We start from the raw sequence: 25,764 nt of genomic DNA on the forward strand, positions 1-25,764 counted from the left end.
AAAGCCCCGGTCCTGAGGCTCTGCTTTGTGTTTCCCTGGCCAGGCCACCACAGCAGCTGACATGGAAGCCCGCCTGGACTGCGGTCTTGTCAAAGGACACGCCTACGCCGTGACGGACGTGCGGAAAGTCCGTCTGGGCCACGGCCTGCTGGCCTTCTTCAAGTCGGAGAAGCTGGATATGATCCGGATGCGGAATCCCTGGGGGGAGAGGGAGTGGAACGGCCCATGGAGCGACACGTGAGTAAAGCTGGGGCAAGGGGGCCTGGAGGGGGTCGCCAGCCAGCCACCCACCAGCGTTCCTCAGCCGAGATCCTGTGTGTTTGTGGGGTCTGTGGTGTGACGAGGGGTGTTATGGGAAGATGGGATGGACTGTCTGGTGAAACTCGGGGCCCTTCGCTATTCGAAAATGTTTCTGATGCCACTTGATGTCTCAGCCAAGCAATGGGCAGTTTGGCTTCTCCAATACTCATATACACAGGCCCTTTCCTGAGCAGGCCGGGCGCTGGCTTCGGGGGCTGTTTGCGATGGGATTGCGAAGAGCTGAACGCTCTCCCTGGGGCCCAGCAGACTTTATATGGTTCATCAAGGGTCTAGTGGATGTTATGGGCCAGATCCTCAGCCTGTTTACACCCAGCACTGCTGAAGAGGGAGTAGAGGGTGGCTTGAAGTCACCTCTTGGCTCCCCCAGTCCAGGGCTAGGCAAGGTGGCCCCCAGTAGGACTCCACCTACGGCACCTTAGAGCTGGCGAGAAATGTGGGAGAATTGTATGCTCTGCCCTGGCACACCCCACCCCGATGCCCGCTCCGTAGAGGTAGGGGGCGCAAGTGATGTAGAGACAGCATAGCTCTATCCCCCCCACACATTGTGTCATGGGGAAACCTCAGCTGCCCCTTTCTGGGCAGCTTTCCAGCTGCTTTGTGCTGCTGAGGCTGGTGCTGGAGCCTCGGATCTGGCCCTGCTGGGTTAGCCAAGCAGCTCTGCCGTGCTGCTCGTGGAATCTGTTCGCCCCACTGGTGGGGCCTGAGGTAGTTGCTCTACCTGCATCAGCCAGACAGCGCAAGTTCAAGTTTGCAAGCTCGTCTGGCACACTGGTGGGGTTTGCAAACTCTGGGGGCCAGATCCCCAGCCTGGCCAATGTGCGCTCTGCTCAGGACACAGGGAGGGGAGGGAAATGTTAGATCTAAGCCACTTACCCACTCCCCTGATCCTTGGGGATTGAACTAGCCCCCAGTGTAATCTAGAGCAGCCCAGGGGCTACACAAGCTTTATGCCATCCAGCTGTCTATCCCCTTTGCTCCACTGGAGGGCTCAAATGTGGCTAAAGTCATGCACAGGCCTTGTTCCGCCCCCTCCTCCCCCCCCCACTCGGGGCTGAATAAACAGCTGAACCCCCGGCATGTCTCCCCTTTTTCTCTCAGTAACGATTCCCTTCTGTTCCCCTCGGCAGCTCTGAAGAGTGGCAGAAGGTGAGCAAGAGCGAGAGAGAGAAGCTGGGGATGACGGTGGAAGACGATGGGGAGTTCTGGTGAGTCCCTGCTGGGTTTTCTGCAATGTCAAGGGGAAGCTGTGTGGATTGATTACTCCCACCCAACCATTTCCCATTGAACTGGCACAGGACTCGCAGCACGTAACAAAGGGCGGTCTGAAAATAATCCAAGCCAGACAAGCTTCAGTGAAGGATCCAGTTCACAACCTCGGGGGAACGCGTCAGACCATGTGGAGTTAGCTCTTTGTGACTGGAACCCTAGGGGAGCATGGCTCTTTGTCTCCCCCTAGTGGCTGGTCCGCATTCAGGGGTTTTCACTTGTCGTCCTTCACTCAAGCCATAGAAGCACGGGCTTTTAAGTAGGGCTGTCAATTAATCGCAGTTAACTCACGCGATTAACTCAAAAAAATTAATCGTGATTCATCACGGTTTTAATCGCACTGTTAAGCGACAGCATACCAATTCAAATTTACTCCGTATTTTTGAATGTTTTTCTACATTTTCAAATATATTGATTTCAATTACAACACAGAATACAAAGTGTGCAGTATTCACTTTATCGTTTTTGCAGTGCAAACATTTGTAATAAAAATAATAATATAAACAAAAGAAATAGTATTTTTCAGTTCACCTCATACAAGTACTGTACTGCAATCTCTTTATCGTGAAAGTGTACCTTACAAATGTAGATTTTTTTTTTTGTTACATAACTGCACTGAAAAACGAAACAATGTAAAACTTTAGAGCCTGCAAAGTCCTACTTCTTGTTCAGCCAGTCGCTAAGACAAAAAAGTTTGTTTATATTTACGGGAGGTAATGCTGCCCGCTTCTTGTTTACAATGTCACCTGAAAGTGAGAATAGGCATTTGCATGGCACTGTTGTAGCTGGCGTCACAAGGCATTTACTTGACAGATGTGCTAAAGAGTCATATGTCTCTTCATGCTTCAGCCATCGTGCCAGAGGACCATGCTTCCGTGCTGATAACGCTCATTAAAAAAACAATGTGTTAATTAAATTTGTGACTGAACTCCCTGGGGGAGAATGGTATGTCTCCTGCTCTGTTTTACCTGCATGCTGGCATATAGTTCATGTGAGAGCAGTCTCGGATGAAGACCCAGCACATGTTGTTTGTCTTAAGAACACTTTCACTGCAGATTTGACAAAATGCAAAGAAGGTACCAATGTGAGATTTCTAAAGATAGCTACAGCACTCAACCCAGGGTTTAAGAATCTGAAGTGCCTTCCAAAATCTGAGAGGGATGAGGTGTGCAACATGCTTTCAGAAGTCTTAAAAGAGCAACACTCCGATGTGGAAACTACAGAACCCGAACCACCAAAAAAGAAAATCAATCTTCTGCTGATGGCATCTGACTCAGATGATGAAAGTGAACATGCGCCGGTCCGCACTGCTTTGGGTTGTTATCGAGCAGAACCCATCATCAGCATGGACACGTTCTCTGGAATGGTGGTTGAGGCATGAAGGACCATACGAATCTTTAGCGCATCTGGCATGTAAATATCTTGCAATGCTGGCTACAACAGTGCAATGGAAACACCTATTCTCACTTTGTATTCTGTGTTGTAATTGAAATCAGTATATTTGAAAATGTAGAAAACATCCAAAAATATTTAAATAAATGGTATTCTATTATTGTTTAACAGTGCGATTAATCGCAATTATTTTTTTTAAACACTTGACAGCCCTACTTTTAAGTAGAGATTTTCAAAGGAGTCTTTCAATGGGATTTGGGTGCCTAACTCCTTAAGCACCTTTGGAAATCCAGCCTTAGCTCTGTAAGTGCTGGGTTCAAATCCTTCTGGTGTTCCACCTATAACAGACACAAGTAGTAGATAAATCACCCGTACATGCATGGGAAGACAGGACTAGAACTCTGCTCCTTCAGCTCCAAAAAACGCAAGTCTCTGCCACTCGAGCTAAAGGATTGTTCTCATTGCTTTCTCTGAGAGCATGTCCCGTAGCCACTCTGTGGAGCACCAGCCACTAGAGGGCAGCATCACACACCCAGTACGTAATAGCTGGTCCCTGGCTGCTTACCCGGTATTGGCCACACAACGTGAGCTGTAGGCACACGAGGCTCAGCCCTGCCAATAACCCCTTTCCTGTTGTAGGATGACATTTGAAGACTTCTGCAAATATTTCACCGACATCGTCAAGTGCCGTCTCATAAACACCTCCTACCTGAGCATCCACAAGACGTGGGAGGAGGCGGTGATGCGCGGGGCGTGGACGAGACATGACGAGCCCCTCAAGAACCGCTCCGGAGGCTGTATCAACCACAAAGCCACCTTCTTGCAGAACCCCCAGGTGAGACAGCAGAGAGGCGTGGAGAAGAGGACCTGCCAGGAATGGCCCGAGGCCTGGCAGGGTAACAAGGAGCCTGGTTGGGCCATTGGAGGCCAAAGTCTGGAGTGGCTTCCAGACTCCTAAACAGAGCAGCCAGCCATGGTGCTGTTCTGAGGTTAACCCCCTGCAATGTGCTTTTCTGTGCTTTTTGTCTCTGGCGCTGAGAGCTAGCCATTGGATTTTTGGCTAAGTGCATCAAAACCAAAGGAAACACATCTGTGCACAACAAAGCCACTGCCTTTGGAAATGAGAGGAAGCATGGTCCAGTGGTTAGAGCACTCGCACTAGACCTGGGTTCAAGTCCCTGCTCCGCCCAACTCCTTTGTACCTCAGTTCCCCGTCTGTACAATGGGGATAATAGCACAGGGGTGTTGTGAGGATAAAAACATTGCAAATTGTGAGGGGCTCAGATCCGAGAGTGATAGGATGCATAGATGAGATAAATCCTGTGCAACCCATGCTTGGGCCTTCCCAGACAGAGCCAGGTCAGACTGGGTGCTGAACTTCAGACACAAGTGCAAGTCCCCTTGGCATCAGGCTTAGTCCACTGAACACAGGTTCACTTGCTGGATTTGGACCCAGGTTATATCCAGAAGTGAGAAAGCTCATGCACCCCTCTTTGCACTGCTCACCCCTTCTCTTCCTGCTCCCCCTCACCATCAGCATGCCTTACAGAACGGGAGGCCTCTCACCTTTCCTCTCTCGGTTGTGTCATTACTTCTAGTACGTGTTTGATGTGAAAAAGGCAGAAGACGAAGTGCTAATCAGCATCCAGCAGAAACCAAAGAGGACCAGCCGCAGAGAGGGCAAAGGAGAGAACTTGGCCATTGGGTTTGAGATCCACAAGGTAAGCTGGGGTATGTACACTGTTGGCCTGAATGCTTGTTGCCTGGGTGCATTAGAGGGGGCAGATGGCTCAGGAAGCTTCCCCAGCAAACCCAAGCAGGACCCAGAATGCTGCTGTTGGTAGCACTCCCCTGTGCATAAGTAGGGGATAGATGGAAAGTCCAGCTGCCCCATGACGCTAGGGGGCGTGGTCATCTGGGTTGAAGGTGTTACTAGGCCCCTCCCCTCTCTGCAGCTGGTAGCACAGGGGGAGAGGAGGATTGCACCCTACACATGGTGTCACTGCTCTCGAGTGTGGGGTTCTCAGGCACAGATCGCTGATGTCAGCAACTCACACACATGGGAAGACAGTGCATTGCACAGACAGGGTCTGTGGTCACCAGATCTCGGGCCTGTCCTTCTAACTGAGGTCGGAGGAACTGAAGACCTGTAGTAGAAAAAGCGTTGTGGGGAGACATGATGGAGGAGGGAGGATCCTAGAGAGAACATGGCCAGGGATAATTGAAATCACTTTCTCCCAGAAACTGAAGGTGCCTACACTTTAAGCCTGGCCTGGGTGATGTGGCAGTGGCCGGGAAATGACTAGTACTCCTGGGTGCCACTGGCTTAGTCATACCTGTCAGCATGAAAGCGGTAGGAGGGGGCACCGAGGGTGTTAGTATCAGAAAGATTGGGACACTGGGAGAGCTTTCAGAGAGGTAGGGCAGTAAATACACACACACATACAGCAAAGCAGAAGGGATAGCCCCTGCTAAATAGGAATGGTTGATCTGTTACCCTGAGCGCTCAACCTCCCTTTAACCTACCTGGCGTGGTGCTCCATCTCTCGCTAGTAGCTAGACCACATAGAGCGGTTTATGAGTCTGCTCCTGTCTCCACTGGAGCTGATGTTTTAGCTCAAGCTGCAGAGGCTTCTGCTTCTAGACCCGGACACCGTGGGTTCAGTCCCTGCAGATGCACCCACACGAGGGACCATCATTCCATGGGTATTGAAAAGAGGGGCTGAGTATCCTGTTGTGATCTGTGCCCAGGTTGAACTGAACCGGAATTACAGGATGCACACCTTGCAGCAGCAAGTGGCCACCTCCATCTACATTAACTCCCGGAGCATCTTCCTGAGGACAGACCTGAAGGAAGGCCGCTATGTCATCATTCCAACTACCTTCGACCCGGGTCACATGGGAGAGTTTCTTCTCCGGGTTTTCACAGACGTGCCTGCAGATTGCAGGTAAGGAGCCCATCTTCTTATCCTCAGTGTCACGTGGCAAACTGGAACAGGGTAAACTCTCTGGGCTCCCATAAATGATCTGGAGGATGGTGTGGATTGCACCGTCAGCAAGTTTGCAGATGACACTAAACGGGGAGGAGAGGTAGATACGCTGGAGGGTAGGGATAGGATACAGAGGGCCCTAGACAAATTAGCGGATTGGGCCAAAAGAAATCTATGAGGTTCAACAAGGACAAGTGCAGAGTCCTGCACTTAGGACGGAAGAATCCCATGCACCGCTACAGACTAGGGACCGAATGGCTCTGCAGCAGTTCCGCAGAAAAGGACCTAGGAGTGACAGTGGACGAGAAGCTGGATATGAGTCAACAGTGTGCCCTTGTTGCCAAGAAGGCCAATGGCATTTTGGGCTGTATAAGTAGGGGCATTGCCAGCAGATTGAGGGACGTGATCGTTCCCCTCTATTTGTCATTGGTGAGTCCTCATCTGGAGTACTGTGTCCAGTTTTGGGCCCCACACTACCAGAAGGATGTGGAAAAATTGGAAAGCATCCAGCGGAGGGCAACAAAAATGATTAGAGGACTGGAACACATGACTTACGAGGAGAGGCTGAGGGAACTGGGATTGTTTAGTCTGCGGAAGAGAAGAATGAGGGGGGATCTGATAGCTGCTTTCAACTACCTGAAAGAGGGTTCCAAAGAGGATGGCTCTAGACTATTCTCAGTGGTAGAAGATGACAGAACAAGGAGTAATGGTCTCAAATTGCAGTGGGGGAGGTTTAGATTAGATATTAGGAAAAACTTTTTCACTAGGAGGGTGATGAAACACTGGAATGCGTTACCTAGGGAGGTGGTGGAATCTCCTTCCTTAAAAGTTTTTAAGGCTTGACAAAGGCCTGGCTGGGATGATTTAGTTGGGGATTGGTCCTGCTTTGAGCAGGGGGTTGGACTAGATGACCTCCTGAGGTCCCTTCCAACCCTGATATTCTATGATTCTATGAACCCCTGCCCTGTCCCGAAGGAAGCTCTCAGTAAGGGCCTGTTGCAGGAGTGTTCTGGCACAATATGACTTAGCAGGTGAATTTGCAGATCACAAGCTGCTTAAGAACCTGATAGATGTTCATGATCACAGGGCGACCTAATGGGTTAATGACCCAGTGTGCAAACTAAGGTGTTTCTTAGTAAAACAAATGAGGAAGGGAAGGATGGCCCAGTGGTTAGGACACTAACTGGGGACTTGGGAGATTCCTAGGATTCCAAATTCAGTTCCCTGCTCTGCCACAGACTTCCTGTGCGACCTTGAGCCAGCCGCTTGGTCTCTCTGTGCCTCAGTGTCCCATCTGTAAAATGGGGATAAGAGCACCTCCCTACCTCACTGAGAGGATAATACGTTAAAGATGGGGAGGTGCTCACATGCTCAGGTGAGGGGCACCATGTCAGTACAATAGCTAGCTCGGTAGAAGGAGCTTGCTCCTTATGTGAGGAATAAATCCATGCTCCACAATTAACATGTGCCCTGCCCTAGAATTTGCCCTTTCGCCCTTATTTTTATTCTCTGCAAGAAAGAAAGAAACTGGCAAGGAAGGTAGGGCGGGAGTGAGGTGTAAATTCTGCCAGACTCATTGCAGGCTGTGCAGGGATTGGGGGATTCCTGGGGGTATTTTCTTTTCTCTCCCCATTTCCCAACTGCTAAGTTGCAAAGCAGCGTGTGTTTAATGTGGTGTGGAAACCAAGTGACCTCACTCGGCCTTCCCCATCCTCTGCCCTTCCAGTCACCAAACCCGCACAGAGTTTGCAGTGGGCTTCCTTTCAGTGGGGACCCAACTGGCCAGCCAGCCGTGTGCACCTCACTCCCTCCTCCAGAAGCGTCGGGAGCAATATCCCGATCTGCCTCAGAATGCCACGCAACAGGGCTCTGCTCAGAGGCACCAACTTCCTACTGTGCCGGGGAGAGCTCAACCCCCGCTTTGCCCCAGGCCCTGCCCCCACTCCACTCCTTCCCCAAGGCCCCACCCCTGCGCCACCACCTCTCCACCCCCACCCTGCCTCTTCCCACCCTGTTCCACTCCTCCCCCGAGTGCACCCCGCCCTTGCTTCTCCCGAGGAACAGCTGATCGCGGGTGGCACTGGGAGAGAGGGGGAGGTGCTGATTGGTGGGGCCGCCAGTGGGCGGGAGGTGCTGTGGGGAGGGAGAGGCGCAGATCAGGGTGGCTGTGGGTGGGTGCTCCAGCCCCGGAGCACCCACGGAATCGGTGCCAACGGCTCTGCTGTTAGAAAGAGCCATTAGCTCTGGGAGCCCAGGCGTGTCTGACACGACATCTCCCTTGCTGTTGTTTCCCCACGCAGAGAGCTGACCTTGGACGAGCCTCCTCGCACCTGCTGGAGTGGAATGTGTGGCTATCCACAAGTGGTGTCCCAGGTCCATGTCCTGGCAGCAGCTGGGCTGAAGAACCAGGATTTCCAAGGAGGTACTGGCCGTGTTATTGCTTGTTCTGCGCTCACTGAGGGACTGGGAACCAATGTTGAGCTTTGGTTTTGTTCGAAGGAGAGTAGGACCAAGTCCTTTGTTTTCAGATCATGTTCCAGGGCCTCCAGCACATGCTGATGATCCAACAGGGGCTAAGGCAGGGTCCCATGGGGACGGGTGCCTTCAAAATACAAGAGATGGATCGGATTTGGCCCAGTGGTTTATTTCACAGAGACCCATTTGGAAGACAGGATGGAGAGGGACCTTCTGGGTCAATGATCCCAGTGCCCTGCCATTGCAGGCATCATTCATAATACTCCTGCAGGATCGGTTCTCCACAGCCCTGCATCATACGTGGTCACGTACCCCTGTGCAGCATGGGTGTATGATTACCCGAGGTGCCAGGCAATGGAGAATCAGACCCACGACCTCCCCGGAGATGTGGGTCAGGGAGCCAGAGGGTTCCAAAGATACAGTGAAGTCGCTGTTAGAAAATCAGCAGAAGAGGAGCATCTTGTGAGACTCACTCTAGACATTCGCAAGGGCTCCGTAAAGATCAAAAGGCCTCTATGGGTGTCAAGGCTTTCACAGGCGGTAGCCGTGCTGAGATCCTGGGACACTAACAGAATGGCTCTGCATAGATTTAGAGTCACCGCGTCACCCTGCCCTGTAAGGCACGATCACGGAAAGGGCATTGCACAAGGCTGGAGGCGTACGAGAGATAACAGGCAACACATTACACAGTGCATAATCACACTCAAAATCACGGGCTGCAAGGCGTTACGGAGGCCGATGGTTTAGCGAGATCGAAACAAAGGGTCAGACACTGTTCGTCACTAAGCATGGCCTTTGCAATTCCAGAAGGGAAGTTACACAGGCTCAAAGTGGTTACAGGGTTACAGAGCATGTATCTCTGCATAGCTGGTGCATGATGCATGGTGGGGAGGGTGCTGGGAGGTTCACGTGGCTTTTTTAAAGCATCGGGTCTAGGCCCTTGCCAGGGTACTGAACTGCTTTCCTCCCGCCTCCTCTATCCTTTGGGGATGGGCAGTGGATTCTCCAGAGGCGTGCACCTTCTCTTGGCACTTTGCCATTTTCAGGGCCTCTCATCAGGAAGACAGCAGTACTGCCCCGCCTAGAGTTGTGCTGGTGAGTCCTAGCTCCTTTCTTGGCTGCTAAAGAGAGAGACCTTGCAAGGGGCCTCCACCCCTCCACTCAGTTTCACCACTTACATCTGGATCAAGAAACCCTAGGATAATAGTGGCTGGGGCGGGGGAGAGGGGTGGCTTTTGCTAGTTCTGCTCTTAAAAGAAACACGTGAGCTGCTGTGGACATTCATGACTTTTCCTGATTGGAACTCATCCTATCACAGCCCTTCTCACCACCTCTCTTGCCCTGACCGGTAATGAGTTCCCAGGCAATTTGCATCAAGGGTGTCCCTTGCAGGGCCTTGAGAAGGATCCTTGTGGCAAACCGGCTGTTCCAAGACTAACACGGCTCCTTCCTTATGCTGTGAATGCTGCAAACAGAGCCCTTCTGGGCTCTCCAGCAGGGGCGTAGAGGGGTTTATTCGAGGCGGGTTTATCCGAGGCAGGTTTCTCCTCAGGCGAGAGCCAATGACTTGATGGCTCCCTACTCATAGAACCCATCAGCCTGAGTCGTCTCTCACCTACTCTGGTGTAAGCCAGGAGCAGTTCCACTTCACTGGCAGATGGAGTCAGTGGGCTGACTAGGGGGCTGGTCTGAGACGATGGAGAGCTGGGTTCTAGTCCCAGGACTGCTCCTGGGCAAGTCACATCATCTCCAGGCTATTGCTTCCCCTTCCAGCCTTTTTCAGGCACTCCGCTACTGTGGCGATGAGCATGGTTACGAACCTTTAGAAATCAGGGGGATCAAGTCAGTGATGTGAACGGGGAATCCAGCCTGACATCTGGATCGTATGGTGTAGGGCTCCTTCGTCCTCATTCCCACCTGTGCTCTGGTTTTCATGGATAACCAGTTTCCTGGGATCCCATACCCTGCTGCTGTTCTAAAGAGGTGCTCTGTTGGAGAAGGAAATCAACCAACCGAGCCTCTTCTACACCCTCCGAGATCTTGGCTCTGAAGAGCCGGGTCCCGGGTACAGTGTGATTAGGCGGCTGCAAGGTGGAGACTTTTACACCAAGATGCCACCTGCAGCCTCTGGAATGGCATTTCCCTGCTGTATTCCAGCTGTTCCACTGCTTCAGGCCGCAAAGCATGCTGCCCTCTGAGTAGATGTGAGATCACTGAGATCAGGGCAGAGCAATACCAGCAGCAGGGTGTCCTCCACACTCAGCAATTCGTGTGCATTGGTGGTTCCCAGGGCAGTTGTGTGTCTCCTGTCTCCCAACCCTTCCCAGACATTTGGGGTCAGTGATTTATGGGTGGAATTTGGCTCTGGCTGGTGGAAAATGAGGCTTTCATGGATCTTCCCAAAGAAGTGTTTGGAAAGCATGGCTGCGAAATCCTGCAGCTGTTTCTAATCCTGGAAGCAAGGAGCCCTGGGAAGCGAAAAGTTATGGAGTAGGGGGGCAATAAATCACTGCCAAGTTTTCTCTGGGAACAAGAGATGAGGAAGTTCAGTCTCTGGCCTTGGGAAGTGGATTGGTTTGTTCCTCAGCATTCCCAGTGTGCACTTGGATGGAACATTGACACCTGGCTGTGTTTCCTTGGCAGTTACCAAAGGCTCTTGTGAGAGCATTAACCTTGCAGCCTGCTCTGCTCCTCAAACAATGATTCATTCTCTACGACAAACACAGGGACATGGGCCTGCTTCCTAACGGGGAAATGTTGGTTATGGTGGGATCCTTCTTCTCTGGCCCTGCAGCTCACGCAGTCACCCTGGCCCTGACTTGATTGCTTCACCCTGTGTCTGGCCTGCACGCAGCCCCCGTGACACCTCCTTCCAGTCCAGCCAGTGCACAGCTGCTACAATGAACTGCCTTGCCCGGCAGGCTGACTCTGTAACATGCCCATCCTTGAGCCTCCCCCTGGTCCCCCGCCACCCATCACGTCTAGCTTCAACTCTTCTCAGCCTCAAGACTCCACACCATCCTGCTCCCTCCCACCCTCCTCCACCCGAGCTCATCCCACCTCCCACTCCAATCTGCAGCCTCTTCTCTTTGTCGCCCCCTAGTGTACAGAGTGGCTGCCCCAAGTCGAGTGACCAGATAGCAAATGTGAAAAATTGGGACGGGGTGGAGGGTCATAGGCACCTATATGAGAACAAGCCCCGAATATCAGCACTGTCCTTATAAAATTGGGACATCTTTGCCTTGCCCCAACAAGCCACCACCCTCTCTGCCCTCAAGCCCCTCCCTGAGACGCATGTTGCCCCCAAGAAATAATCCAACTATCCTGTAATTCTCATTTCTTCTTCGAGTGCTTGCTCATGTTGATTCCAAGGAGGTATGTGTGCGCACAGTCATCGGAAGGTTGTTTCCTAGCGGTACCCATCGGGTCGGCTGTGGAGACCCCTGGAGTCACGCCTTCCTGGCGGTGTATATAGGTCCCTGCCAACCCGCTGCCTCTTCAGTTCCTTCTTATCGCCAGTGACGGTCGTTGGAGCAGCTCTTCTCTTGCAATGGCAAGCGATCCCCTAGTGGCCTCTTTCTTGTTATACCTGTAAATAATTGAAAACTTAGTATTAGTTCAAGTAGTTCCTAGTTAGTTTAGATACGTTTCAGTTGGAGGTTCCCCCCACCACATTCTCCTCCTGGGGATCGGGGCATGCCTCGGTCTCAAGGGTTCAAACTGTGCGGGTCCTGTCTGAAGCCTATGCCAAAGGGAGACCCACACGACTCCTGCTTCAAGTGTGGGGGAAGCCCATCAGACTGAGAAGTGCAAAATCTGTAGAGGCTTCTTCCCAAGGACTAAAAAGGAGAGGGAATTTAGGCTGACATGGCTCCTCATGGAGTCAGCCCCTCGTCCCCAGTCGGCACAGGTGCATCCGACCCCAAGCCCAGCACTTTGGTGTGGAGTGCACCGGCCTCTGTAAGAGAGGCTGTGGTTCTGAGAAAGGACCTGGGCTCCAGGGACCCTAGGCACCGCCACTCCCTGGCGCCGAAGACCTCCTCCGGTGTGAGTGCCCGACACCACTCCCATTCGCCGATGCCACACAAAAGAAAGAAGGCCGACAGAGGTCGCTCTCCCACTAAAGCAGTGGAGCGAGGAGGTGCCAGTGGGGTGTGTCCCACTCCGGGACACCCTGCTCCGGCTCCCACTCAGCCGGCACTGTTGACTCTGGCCTCGCAGGGAGGTCCGTCGAGTCTGGTTCTAGTGGACTCCCCAGTGCAGAAGTGTCAGAAGGAGGATTTAGACCTTCCTGCCATGCCGGACACCTTTGAGGCGGCAAGGGACCTCATAGTGATGATGGCGAAGTGTATTCTATTGGGGGTGGGGGTGTTTCCAGCTTCACATTGCCAACTAGCAGGCAGTCCTTGGCTGCTATAGTTTTAATTCTTGGAATATGTCCAAATTTAAGGAGCTCCTTCTGGCAGACTCCCGCTCAGAGTTTGCTGCTGTCCTTGAGGAAGGCAAGGTCATCATGAGCATCTCCTTACAGGCCTCCCTAGATTCAGCGGACTCTGCAATCCATACCAGGGCGACAGCCATAGCCATGAGAAGGAGCTCATGGTTTCAGGTGTCGGGACTCCCACACGAGGTCCTGCAGACCATTCAGGACTTGCCTTTCGACTGCGTAGGGCTCTTCTTGGAGCAAACAGACACTAAGCTCCACAGCCTGAAGGACTCAAGGGCAACTCTGAAGTCCTTGGGGCTTCATACGCCAGCCCCCCGGAGGAAGCATTTTAAACCGCAGACTGCCCCTCACTTCTACCCAGCTCCTCCTAGACAGGACTATAGCAGAAAGCGGTGCAGGAGAAAAAGACAGAGACCTTCTCAGTCCTCCTCTAGCCAGGACCAGGGCTCAGCAAAGCAGCCCTCAGCCTCGAAGCCAAACTTTTCAAGGTGCACCTGCGGGCAACGCACCAGTTCAGATCCCAGATCCTTCCCCTCCTTTTGTGAATCGTATATCCCATTTCTACCACGCCTGGGCACAAATCACCGCAGACCAATGGGTCTTGAGCACAGTAGAATTGGGATATTCTCTCCAATTCTGTTCCCTCCTGCTTTCCCACCCTCCTTCCCCATCCCTCTTCAGGGACCCTTCTCACGAGCAACTTCTCATGCAGGAGGTGCAAACGCTCCTACAACTTGGGATGGTGGAGGAGGTCCCTCTAGAATTCAGGGGCAGGGGATTCTATTCCCGATATTTCCTAATCCTGAAGGCCAATGGTGAGCTCAGACCTATTTTAGACTTGTGAAACCTCAACAAATTCATGAAGAAGATAAAGTTCTGCATGGTCTCCCTGGCTTCCATTGTCCCCTTCCTGGATCCGGGGGACTGGTACACTGCCCTCAACTTGAAGGACACTTACTTTCACATGTCCATGATCCTGTCCCACAGATAGTTCCTCTGGTTTGTGGTCAACAATACCCACTGCCAGTTCACAGCCCTCCCCTTCACCTTCTCGGCAGCCCCTCAGGTGTTCACCAAGTCCATGTCGGTCGTGGCAGCCTTCCTGCAGAAACGGCAGGTGCAAGTATTCCCGTACCTCAATGACTGGCTAATCAAAGGCCGCTCCAGGGCCCAGGTGGAGGTCCATGTGAGCCTAATTCAAACGACATTCCACAGGTTCGGCCTGATACTGAATGTGGCAAAGTCGACCCTAACCCCAACTCAGAGAATAGAGTTCATCGGAGCTCTCCTAGACTCCGGTCAAGAAAATAAGAACATACATAAGAACGGCCATACTGGGTCAGACCAAAGGTCCATCTAGTCCAGTATCCTGTCTTCCAACAGTGGCCAATGCCAGGTGCCCCAGAGGGAATGAACAGAACAGGTAATCAAGTGTTCCATCCCATCACCCATTCCTAGCTTCTGACAAACAGAGGCTAGGGACACCATCCCTGTCCATTCTGGCTAATAACCATTGATGGATGTATCCTCCATGAACTTATCTAGTTTGTTTTTGAACCCTGTTATAGTCTTGGCCTTCACAATATCCTCTGGCAAGGAGTTCCACAGGTTGACTGTGCATTGTGTGAAAAAATACTTCCTTTTGTTTGTTTTAAATCTTCTTCCTATTAATTTCATTTGGTGACCCTTAGTTCTTGAGTTATGAGAAGGAGTAAATAACACTTCCTTATTTACTTTCTTCACACCAATCATTATTTTATAAACCTCTATCATATCACCCCTTAGTCATCTCTTTTCCAAGCTGAAAAGTCCCAGTCTTATTAATCTCTCCTCATATGGCAGTCGTTCCATACCCCTAATCATTTTTGTTGCCCTTTTCTGAACCTTTTCCAATTCCAATATATCTTTTTTGAGATGGGGCAACCACATCTGCATGCAGTATTCAAGATGTGGGCCTACCATGGATTTATATAGAGGCACTATGATATTTTCTGCTTTATTATCTATCCCTTTCTTAATAATTCCCAACATTCTGTTTGCTTTTTTGACTGCCACTGCACATTGAGTAGATGTTTTCAGAGAACTCTCCACAATGACCCCAAGATCTTTCTTGAGTGGTAACAACTAATTTAGACCCCATCATTTTATACGTATAGTTGGGATTATGTTTTCCAATGTGAATTACGTTGCATTTATCAACATTGAATTTCATTTGCCATTTTGTTGCCCAGTCACTCAGTTCTGAGAGATCCTTTTGTAGGGGAACTACAGGCCAGTCAACCTCACCTCAGTCCCTGGAAAAATCATGGAGCAGGTCCTCAAGGAATCAATTCTGAAGCACTTAGAGGAGAGGAAAGTGATCAGGAACAATCAGCATGGATTCACCAAGGGCAAGTCATGCCTGACTAATCTAATTGCCTTCTATGGCGAGATAACTGGCTCTGTGGATGAGGGGAAAGCAGTGGACGTGTTATTCCCTGACTTTAGCAATGCTTTTGACACGGTCTCCCACAGTATTCTTGCTAGCAAGTTAAAGAAGTATGGGCTGGATGAATGGACGATAAGGTGGATAGAAAGCTGGCTAGATTATTGGGTTCAACGGATAGTGATCAATGGCTCCAAGTCTAGTTGGCAGCCAGTGTCAAGCGCAGTACCCCAAGGATCGGTCCTTGGGTCAGTTTTGTTCAATATCATAGAATCATAGAATATCAGGGTTGGAAGGGACCTCAGGAGGTCATCTAGTCCAACCCCCTGCTCAAAGCAGGACCAATCCCCAATTAAATCATCCCAGCCAGGGCTTTGTCAAGCCTGACCTTAAAAACTTCTAAGGAAGGAGATTCTACCACCTCCCTAGGTAACGCATTCCAGTGTTTCACCACCCTCCTAGTGAAAAAGTTTTTCCTAATATCCAACCTAAACCTCCCCCACTGCAACTTGAGACCATTACTCCTCGTCCTGTCATCTTCTACCACTGAGAATAGTCTAGAACCATCCTCTTTGGAACCACCTCTCAGGTAGTTGAAAGCAGCTATCAAATCCCCCCTCATTCTTCTCTTCTGCAGACTAAACAATCCCAGTTCCCTCAGCCTCTCCTCATAAGTCATGTGTTCCAGACCCCTAATCATTTTTGTTGCCCTTCGCTGGACTCTCTCCAATTTATCCACATCCTTCTTGTAGTGTGGGGCCCAAAACTGGACACAGTACTCCAGATGAGGCCTCACCAATGTCGAATAGAGGGGAACGATCACATCCCTCGATCTGCTCGCTATGCCCCTACTTATACATCCCAAAATGCCATTGGCCTTCTTGGCAACAAGGGCACACTGCTGACTCATATCCAGCTTCTCGTCCACTGTAACCCCTAGGTCCTTTTCCGCAGAACTGCTGCCTAACCATTCGGTCCCTAGTCTGTAGCTGTGCATTGGGTTCTTCCGTCCTAAGTGCAGGACCCTGCACTTATCCTTATTGAACCTCATCAGGTTTCTTTTGGCCCAATCCTCCAATTTGTCCAGGTTCCTCTGTATCCTATCTCTGCCCTCCAACGTATCTACCTCTCCTCCCAGTTTAGTATCATCCGCAAATTTGTTAAGAGTGCAATCCACACCATCCTCCAGATCATTTATGAAGATATTGAACAAAACCGGCCCCAGGACCGACCCCTGGGGCACTCCACTTGACATCGGCTGCCAACTAGACATGGAGCCATTGATCACTACCCGTTGAGCCCGACAATCTAGCCAACTTTCTACCCACCTTATAGTACATTCATCCAGCCCATACTTCATAAATATCTTCATAAATGATCTGGAGGATGGCGTGGATTGCACCCTCAGCAAGTTTGCAGATGACACTAAACTGGGAGGAGAGGTAGATACGCTGGAGGGTAGGGATAGGATACAGAGGGACCTAGACAAATTAGAGGATTGGGCCAAAAGAAATCTGATGAGGTTCAACAAGGACTCACCTTTTCTCCCCTGCCTGTCCTTCCTGAACAGTTTATATCCATCCATGACAGTACTCCAGTCATGTGAGTTATCCCACCAATCATATTCCAATCACATCATAATTCCTTGACTGTGCTAGGACTTTCAGTTCTCCCTGCCTGTTTCCAAGGCTTCTTGCATTTGTGTATAGGCGCTTGAGATAACTCGCTGATCGTCCCTCTTTCTCAGTATGAGGCAGGAGCCCTCCCCTCTCATGTTCTCCTGCTCGTGCTTCCTCCCAGTATCCCACTTCCCCACTTACCTCAGGGCTTTGGTCTCATTCCCCCGGTGAACCTACTTTAAAGCCCTCCTCACTAGGTTAGCCAGCCTGCTTGCGAAGATGCTCTTCCCTCTCTTCGTTAGGTGGAGCCCATCTCTGCCTAGCACTCCTCCTTCTTGGAACACCATCCCATGGTCAAAGAATCCAAAGCCTTCTCTCCGACACCACCTGCGTAGCCATTCGTTGACTTCCACGATTCAACGGTCTCTACCCAGGCCTTTTCCTTCCACGGGGAGGATGGACGAGAACACCACTTGTGCCTCAATTCTCAATTCCACGCGAACCAGGATATTTTTCTTCCTGTGTTCTTTCCTAAGCTGCACGCTAACAACAGGGAACGAATGCTCCACTCTCTGGATGTCAGATAAGCATTAGCCTTCTACATTGAAAGAACGAAGCCATTTCGAAAATCATTGCAACTCTTCATTGCAATTGCAGAGCGGATGAAAGGGCTTCCAGTCTGGTCACAAAGGATCTCTTCTTGGATCATGTCCTGTATCCTGGCATGCTATGACTTGGCAGAGATACCTTCCCCCGTGCTGCCGGCACACTCCACAAGGGCACAGGCATCCTCAGGTGCGTTCCTGGCACAAGTTCCTATTCAAGACATCTGCAAGGCAGCGGTGTGGTCGTCGATCCACACCTTTACGTCTCACACTGCCATTACGCCGCAGGCTAGAGACGATGCAGCATTCAGCAGAGCGGTGCTACAATCAGCGATTCCGTGAACTCCGACCTCGCCTCCTAGGTAAGACTTGGGAGTCACCTACTTGGAATCGACATGAGCAAGCACTCCAAGAAGAAAAAATGGTTACCTACCTCTTGTCATTGTTGATCGAGATGTGTTGTTCATGTCCATTCCACAATCCACCCGCCTCCCCTCTGTCAGAGTATCCGGCAAGAAAGAGCTGAAGAGGTGGGGGGTTGGCAGGGACCTATATACACCACCATGAAAGCGCGACTCCAGGGGGCTCCGCAGCTGACCCGATGGGCACCGCTAGGGGGAAACCTTCCGACGACCGTGCACACGGCGCGCACACACCTACTTGGAATGGACACGAGCAACACATCTTGAAGAACAACAGTTACGAGAGGTAGGTAACCGTTTTTTTCTAAAGCCCCTCCGAATGTATTCCTCTTCCGGGGGCCTTGCTGTGTCCTGTCTGCTCTGCTGGCAGAGCCCATCTCCTTTCTGGGTCTTGTCCAATGCTGAGTGCACACACGCCTGGTTACTTAACAAACCCGGCCTTACCCTCTAGCCGTACCTCGCATGCCAAGCGTTCCCCCGCCCCATTATTGTTACCGATCCTGGGTGGAATTCACCCCGTGGCCTCCACAGTCCCACGGGGCCGAGGTGGCATTTGGGACTTGAGCGATGGAGCGAGTGTCGTTTGCTCTCAGTCTCGAGTAAAATCGAGCTTTTCCTTACCCAAAGCCCACAAGCCACCAAAGCAGTGAGAGCAAATGAGTCACTTCTGGCCGGTGTTAGCAACCGGCTGTCCGCGAGCCTCACAAGTTGCTCCGAGAAGGCTGTGTCTACGGTGGGACAGGCCAAGGACCCGAGGCTCCTCTCGCACTGCCTCGACGCCAGTGCAGCTCCATTGGCTTCACTGGCGTTCCCTTTGATGGGCACCTGTGAGAGCGGAACCCAGAGCTCGGTTTTAGCCAGGGTTCATCCCAAAGGCAAGTGGGGGTTGTGAGATAAACTACAATCAATGAGCAGATGTGTGGGAAGCACTGCAGGGATCGAACACAGCTTGGTCCATCTCCAAAGGCCCTCACCGTGAGGAAGCCTTGTACCTAGACGAGACTGAGAACAAGTAGTGAGCTGGGATAATTTGTCCCTTGATTGTCCCTCAAGCAATAAAAGCATATTATGCAGTGATCCAGCACAAGGCTGGGACTCCACATTACACTGCACTTGCAAGTCAAAGGTAGCCCTTGGCGCTCTGCATTTAGGGCTAGATTGTGCAAGTTGGTGGACTGTGGGGTAGAAACCTGGGTACCTCTTTCCCTTACAAAGTTCCTATAGGTGGCAGCATGGTCCAGTGGTTAAGGCGTGTCCTGGGAGGTAGGAGACTTGAGTTCTTTCCCCAGGTCTGCCTATAACTTTTGGGTAAGTCAGTTGCCCAATCTATAGAACGGGGCAGTGATCCTTCATCTTAGAAAAGAGACGACTAAGCGAGGATAGGATTGAGGTTTATAAAATCATGGCTGCTGTGGAGAAAGGAAATAAGGATGTGTTATTTACTCCTTCTCATAACACGAGAACTAGGGGGCACCAAATGAAATTAATAGGCAGTAGGTTTAAAACAAACAAAAGGAAGTATTTTTTCACACAATGCACAGTCGACCTATGGAACTCCTTGCCAGAGGATGTTGTGAAGGCCAAGACTATAACAGGGTTCAAAAAAGAATTAGGTAATTTCATAGAGGATAGGTCCATCATTAGCTATTAGCCAGAATGGACAGGGATGGTGTCCCTAGCCTTTGTTTGCCAGAAGCTTGGAATGGGCAACACTTGATGATTACCTGTTCATTCCTTCTGGGGCACCTGGCATTGGCCACTGTCAGAAGACAGGATACTGGACTAGATGGATCTTTGGTCTGACCCAGTGTGGACGTTCTTATGTTCTTACCTCCTTTTATAAAGTGTCTTGAGATCTATGGATGAAAAATGCTCTGTGGGCTCAATTCAGCAAGGTGTTGAGTGCCCTCAACTGCACCGATGTCAGTGGGCATTGGGGGTGCTCAGCCCCTCTCAGAAAGTGCCTGCCACTTTGTAGGGTCTTGCCTTCTAAGAGCTAAATAGCTCTGGTGGTATCATGCAGAGTGTAACTAGACAGAAAACACTCACTTCTATGTGCTTATCCTTTTCACTGGGTAGTGAAGAGAGGTCCTTGCACTGGTAACAATTGCACTGCAATGTGGCCATGGTGTGTTTTCTTCTGTTCATGTTTATGGGGCTATTTTTTGCAACGGCCCGCAGCTAAGATGCTCCGAAGCAGCTAGTGATTTTGAGGGCCCAGCAGGAGACACCTGAAAGAGCTCTGATTTTCAGAATGTGCTGAGCACCCGTTGTCTGAAAATCAGGCCTCTTCAGAGTGTTTCAAGCTGGGCACCCAAAATCACTAGTCAGTTCGGAACATCTGGGCTTGTATGTTACAGTGATGTTGTCACTTCACTGTTTGGGAACCACCTCCAGCTGGTTTGCTCAGCCGCTAGCCCACATCCGAGGTGACATCATGCATAATGCAAATGAACCTTGACCCCTGACATCTGTAGATCTCAAAGGACATTGCGTAGGTGGGCGAGCATCACTGTCCCCATTTTACGGAGTTCACTTGATTTCCTGCTGCCATTTGTGGGTTATAGACTATAATACCCACTGTCAGGAGTGACCCAAGCAAGGGCTAGGAGGAATGATGTTAGCGGCAGCAGGAGGTAAATTCTCTTTCCTCTCCCCAGGAGCAGACCCGTACGTGATCATAAAGTGCGAAGGGAACAAAATTCGATCTCCAGTGCAGAAAAACACCCTGGCTCCAGAGTTTGATGTGAAAGGTCTCTTCTATCGCAAGAAGGCAGGACAGCCCATCATTGTGCAGGTGACTAGAAGGCCAGTCTGTGGGGAGCCAGCGGGACTCAGGTTCTATTCCCTGATCTGCAGGGCAGCATTGGCTATTTCATCTTAATACTTTGTGACTCAGTTTCCCTGTCTAACAGTGATACTCATACTTGCTTCCTGGGGGATTGTGAGGCTCAATTATTTAACGTGTTAAGTGAAAAGTATTAATTTGTCAAGTTCTTAAGCAGAAATGTGGGCTTAAGGAGGTCTGGTGCTTTAGACAATGCGTAGGTACTAGTGGCCAAATTGTCAAGCCTTTTTACTAAGCTCTTCACTTATCTAATTCCCACTAAAGTCAATGGGAGTTTGCCCAAGTTTGGATTCAGTAATAAGAACTCAGTAAGGGCTTCAGGAGTTGGCTCATTATGAGGTACTACAGATACTTTTCACATCAAGTATAGCCTCTTCAGGGAGCCCTAAAAACAAAAGGAATGTGGGGTCTGGTTCTCCACTGCCTTTCAGCTCCTGTAGTCACTTACAATGCTTCCATGCTGTCGTTCCAACCCCAGCCCGCAGGGATCAGAGGAGGTGTGTATCTAATCCTGGGAGAGGCAAGGACACAAGTCATCACATCGTTATTAAAATACCCTCTGTATGGCCAGTGACAAGGGTTAAAAAGTCCACTCATCCACCCAGGAAAATGATTAGCCCAGTGACCATTTCGAAAGTGGAGGAAGATCAAGATTCACCAGCTGCAGAGGTGGAGAGAGAGGCTGGTCTAGAGGTTAAGTTCCAGGAGATCTGGTCCCCACAGGTTTCCTGTGCGCCCTTGGGCAAGTCACTTAGTCACTTTGTCTCTTTGTGTCCCAAGTCCCCATTTGCAAAACGGAGATAACTATACTTCCTTTCTTCCACCCTTTGTCCGTTTTGTCTATTTAGACTGTAAGCTGTTCAGCTCAGGGACTGTCTTGCTTCTCGTATGTACAGCACCCAGCACAATATGGCCCTGATCTCATCTGGGGCCTCTCGGTGCTACTGCAAGAGAACTAATCAATAACAGCAAGAATAGAATGATAAAGGCATCCCATATACCCTGTACAGATGTTTGTACATGCAGAATAGGTTGCAGCAGAAAGCCTGCATGTGGCCCAACAGGAACAGCACCCATTTTGTGTTTTGTTTCTCTAGGTCTGGAACCATAACATTATAAGTGACGAGTTCCTGGGCCAGGTGGCCCTAACTGGTGACCCTGATGACCGTCTGTCACAGCAAACCCTTCATCTCCAAGACAAGGGGAACAAAAAATCCAGTGGCATTTCAGGAAGCATTGCTGTGAGACTGCTCAGCAGTAGCAAACTCACCAATGTCTAGCTTCTCAAGGAGTCTTCTTCTGGAGCCATATATGTGAATATAAAATATATATAGTATATATACCATCTGCAAGAGTGTATGAACTATGCATGCATCACACTTGAAGGGGCCAGTCTTATGTTTTCAATGTTAAACAAGGTGCCTTTTTGGGAACCAAAATGATTCTTTTCCTCACACGAGGCATCATTTGTAGCCAATACTAAAGTGGTTTGTGCCGGTGTGAAAGCACTGGGCATATGGTACATTCTGTGACAGCCAGAGTGGGATGCCCTGGTGCTGTTTGTTTACATGGGGATGTCGCGCACCCCCAGAGATGGGCAGATTGGTCCCACCAAGCAATATGCCTCTTCGATTTACTTGCTTGGTTTTAGACAACCGTATGGAAATTCATCATCAGTGAAGTCTCCTTTAATCACATATCTGTGGAGGCATCTCAGAAAAGTGGATAACAGGGGGGGAGGGATAGCTCAGTGGTTTGCGCATTGGCCTGCTAAACCCAGGGTTGTGAGTTCAATCCTTGAGGGGTCCATTTAGGGATGTGGGGCAAAAACTGGGGATTGGTCCTGCTTTGAGCAGGGGATTAGACTAGATGACCTCCTGAGGTCCCTTCCAACGCTGATATTCTATGATTCTAAGTGGTGTAAATGTATATGGTCGTTTGTATGCACAGTGGGCCCAGGTTTGTACACTGGCTGTACAGCAGCTGGAAGGAGAAAATGTCCAGTCTTTCCAAAACAGCGAATCCCATCCTCCTTGGGCAGGCGGAGATTATGGCTGCACCACCCAGTGCCTGCTGTCTCACTTCCAGCTGTGTGTGGTCTACGTTGCCAAGTATCAACCCCAGTCTTTCATTGATAATTGGGAGAGGGGGAAATGGAAAAGCCAATCTGGCCCCTTTAACTAGTTCAGTAGTCCCCAGACTGTGGGGCGTGCCCCCCAGGGGGGTGCAGAGGAACATCTGGGGGGTCCAGGGGGGGAGCACCATCCAGCCCCGCTCTGCCCCCAGCTCCACTCCAGCCCAGGTCCAACCGCCCAGACACTGTCTGGCTTCTCGCAGTAACTGGCCTCTGCCACTGGGGGCAGGAAGAGCTGGAGCCCGGAGGAGCACTCAGGGATGGCTCCTTGCCCCCCCCCCCACCTCTGGAGCACAGCTCCCCCTCCCGGTCCTGCCCCAGTCACCTCCCCCCACCTCCAGAGCACGGCTTCCCCTCCCACTCCTACCCTAGTCACCCCCCTACCTCCGGAGTGCCGTTGCCCCTCCCCCTCATGCCCCACTCACCTCCCCCCACCTCCGGAGTGTGGCTCCCCCCCCCCACCTCTGGAGCGCAGCTCCCTCTCCCCTGTCCTGCCCCACTTACCTCCTGCCCCGCCCGGGGAGTGGGGGGGAGTGCAAGTGAAAAAGTTTGGGGACCACTGAACTAGCTCCTAGGGAAAGTTACACAATACACAAACTGTCTTGTCTATTTCTTACAGACAAGCAAGCCATAATGACAGGAAAGATGAGTTTTTACGGCCTTTTTAATTTCATCATATTGTATCAGGACCAAAATGTCTTAATATTTGTAATCCTTTTAGGTCAGTTTTTCTTTCTCTTAAGAAACAAAATTATAGAAGTAGGCTTTATTCCTCATCCACAGAAGAATCTTTTCTTACATCATTTATTTGGATCTCTTTTACTTTTAAAGCAGATTTGGGAGTGGAGTTATTGACATTCCATTGTAAATGTTGCTGTCTTTTCCACTTCAGTAACATGAATAGAAGTTTTAAGTTAAATTAGTTTGTTTGTTTTTTGGGGTGACAGATCAGCACTTTACAGTCAGCCTCGTTGGTCTAGGAGCTGTCTTTGATTTAATGCCTGCTATTTCCATCAATCATTTCATTCCTCACAAAGAATCCAGTATTGCACTTTATTACATAAAACTTTGTGGTGTGTTATGTGTTAAAATGGGCTGGGAAAATGTCTTTGTATACTGAAAGCATCCAAGTGTCATGCTGTACCAGATCAAAGAGCAGTCCAAACATGCAGTTAAAAAAAAAAAAAAAAAAAGCCAAAATTGTACAGATTGTACCTTCTATAAATAAATTGCATATATTTTATTTGAATGCCCTCAGTTCCAAATATCGTGGTCTTCCATAACCCTTTCACAAACCCAAGGGCTACTGTATGGATTGGGTATTCAGTTTTAGATTCTTTTCAATAAACTTCCATTTCGAATTGATTTCTCTGCCAGCTTTTAATTCAAGCCAAGTCATGGGCATGATCTTAAGGTGAAGTCAGTAAACAGCTACCGGCATGCACACCCGATTACACTAATAAACATTCACTCAACGGGGAAAGGGAATGTGCGGGGAGGACTAGATTTGGGGAGCATCTTTCTCATCTGAGAGCAAACCCTTACACTGTGTACCTGGCCACGAGCCACACGGTGTCAAGATCTAACTTTCCAGTCCCCAGAATTCTTCTCCTCCTGAAAGACAGTCGGCCATGGCACAGACAGACCTGCTGGAGAATGTGGATCGGGTCCAGGTAAGAGCTGCGGTGGTTAAAGGTTACTCCTTTTCTCACGCCAGACAAGCAGCATTCCAGTGGCAATGGATCCCTGCCCCCACACTATGTGTGAGACTCTGTTCTGTGCACCCCTTTTGTGCCCTAATTCTGGGCTGCTCGAGGGGCAGGAGAGGCCACCAGTGTAATTCATGTGCCCCTGAGGGGGTTTCCCCTGGCAGCGTCTGAATCTGTGCAGTGCTACATTCTGCTGCCCTATTACTACCAGCGAGCTGCATGGTAGCCCTGACAGGAGTAGCTGCAGCTCCCGGTGATTTCATCCTTCTACCCCCCACAAATTTTTATTTACGTGCCGAAGAGGCGGTCACAGAGGAAGAAGCAGGGACAGGATGCTGTGGGGGCCTTCTGAAAGCCATGAGACTTTGGGCATTTTCCTTTAGGTGTTGGTGGCATCGCTGTAGAGCTACTGCAGGAATTGCCTGGACTACCTGATGAGCTTACAGCCAGCAAACTCTCATGACGGTACTGTATGCTTCCATCGCACTGCTGGGCCCCCACGCCACACTCCCTCCCACTTTGCCTCCATTGCAGGAGAGTCACAGGAGGAAACCGAGTGCCCTCGTGTTGCGGCCCCTCTGCCCCATAGGGAAGGGGAGCAAACAGGAGAAAGAAGTCTCCCTCCCCACTTGGGGAAAAAAACAGGTAAAGTCCTTCAAGGCGAAGGCCCTGGTCATACTCATGGAGGCAGAAGAAAGGGGATGGCAGAAAAGCCCCTGCATCCCTCCCAGACAGGATGGAGCTCTGAGATGGGGAGGGGGCAGGAAGGGACCCTCACCACCCCTACACCAGCAGGAGTGAGTGAGGTGGAGATACCCCAAAAGGTGCAGCGGGGGAGCTGCTCTGCTGCCTGTTCCCCTGAAGCCACCAGAGATGGGGAAATGGGCTGCTTGCCCTCCGACCCCTGAAGCTATTTCAAGGGGACATTCAAAAAGGGCAGCAAATCCATCTAGCGGAGAAAGTGAAATCAGCTCAGGCATCGCGGCCTGCCATGTGGGCAGCAGCGTCGACATTTTCATTGGGGGCCCATGGTTAGGCACAGGAACTAAAGCGGTCCAACTTTCAGAGGTGCTGAGCAAACCAGGGTGGATTTGATTTAACTCACTAGTCA

General features: G+C 50.5%; 1 protein-coding gene across 1 annotated transcript in view; it reads left to right on the forward strand.

Moving 5' to 3' along the window:
* Positions 1-23,193, forward strand: part of CAPN5 (calpain 5) — a 124,805-nt gene extending 101,612 nt beyond the window's left edge. The window contains exons 6-13 of the mRNA XM_074943014.1: positions 44-237; positions 1,449-1,526; positions 3,619-3,814; positions 4,578-4,700; positions 5,731-5,927; positions 8,270-8,391; positions 20,623-20,759; positions 21,908-23,193. Coding sequence (XP_074799115.1) covers positions 44-237; positions 1,449-1,526; positions 3,619-3,814; positions 4,578-4,700; positions 5,731-5,927; positions 8,270-8,391; positions 20,623-20,759; positions 21,908-22,090 — 1,230 coding nt within the window. The 3' untranslated portion in view covers positions 22,091-23,193. The remainder of the gene's footprint in view (positions 1-43; positions 238-1,448; positions 1,527-3,618; positions 3,815-4,577; positions 4,701-5,730; positions 5,928-8,269; positions 8,392-20,622; positions 20,760-21,907) is intronic.
* The last annotated feature ends 2,571 nt before the right edge of the window (positions 23,194-25,764 follow it).

Source organism: Natator depressus, chromosome 1 (genome assembly GCF_965152275.1).
Source record: "Natator depressus isolate rNatDep1 chromosome 1, rNatDep2.hap1, whole genome shotgun sequence".
NCBI lineage: Eukaryota > Metazoa > Chordata > Testudines > Cheloniidae > Natator > Natator depressus.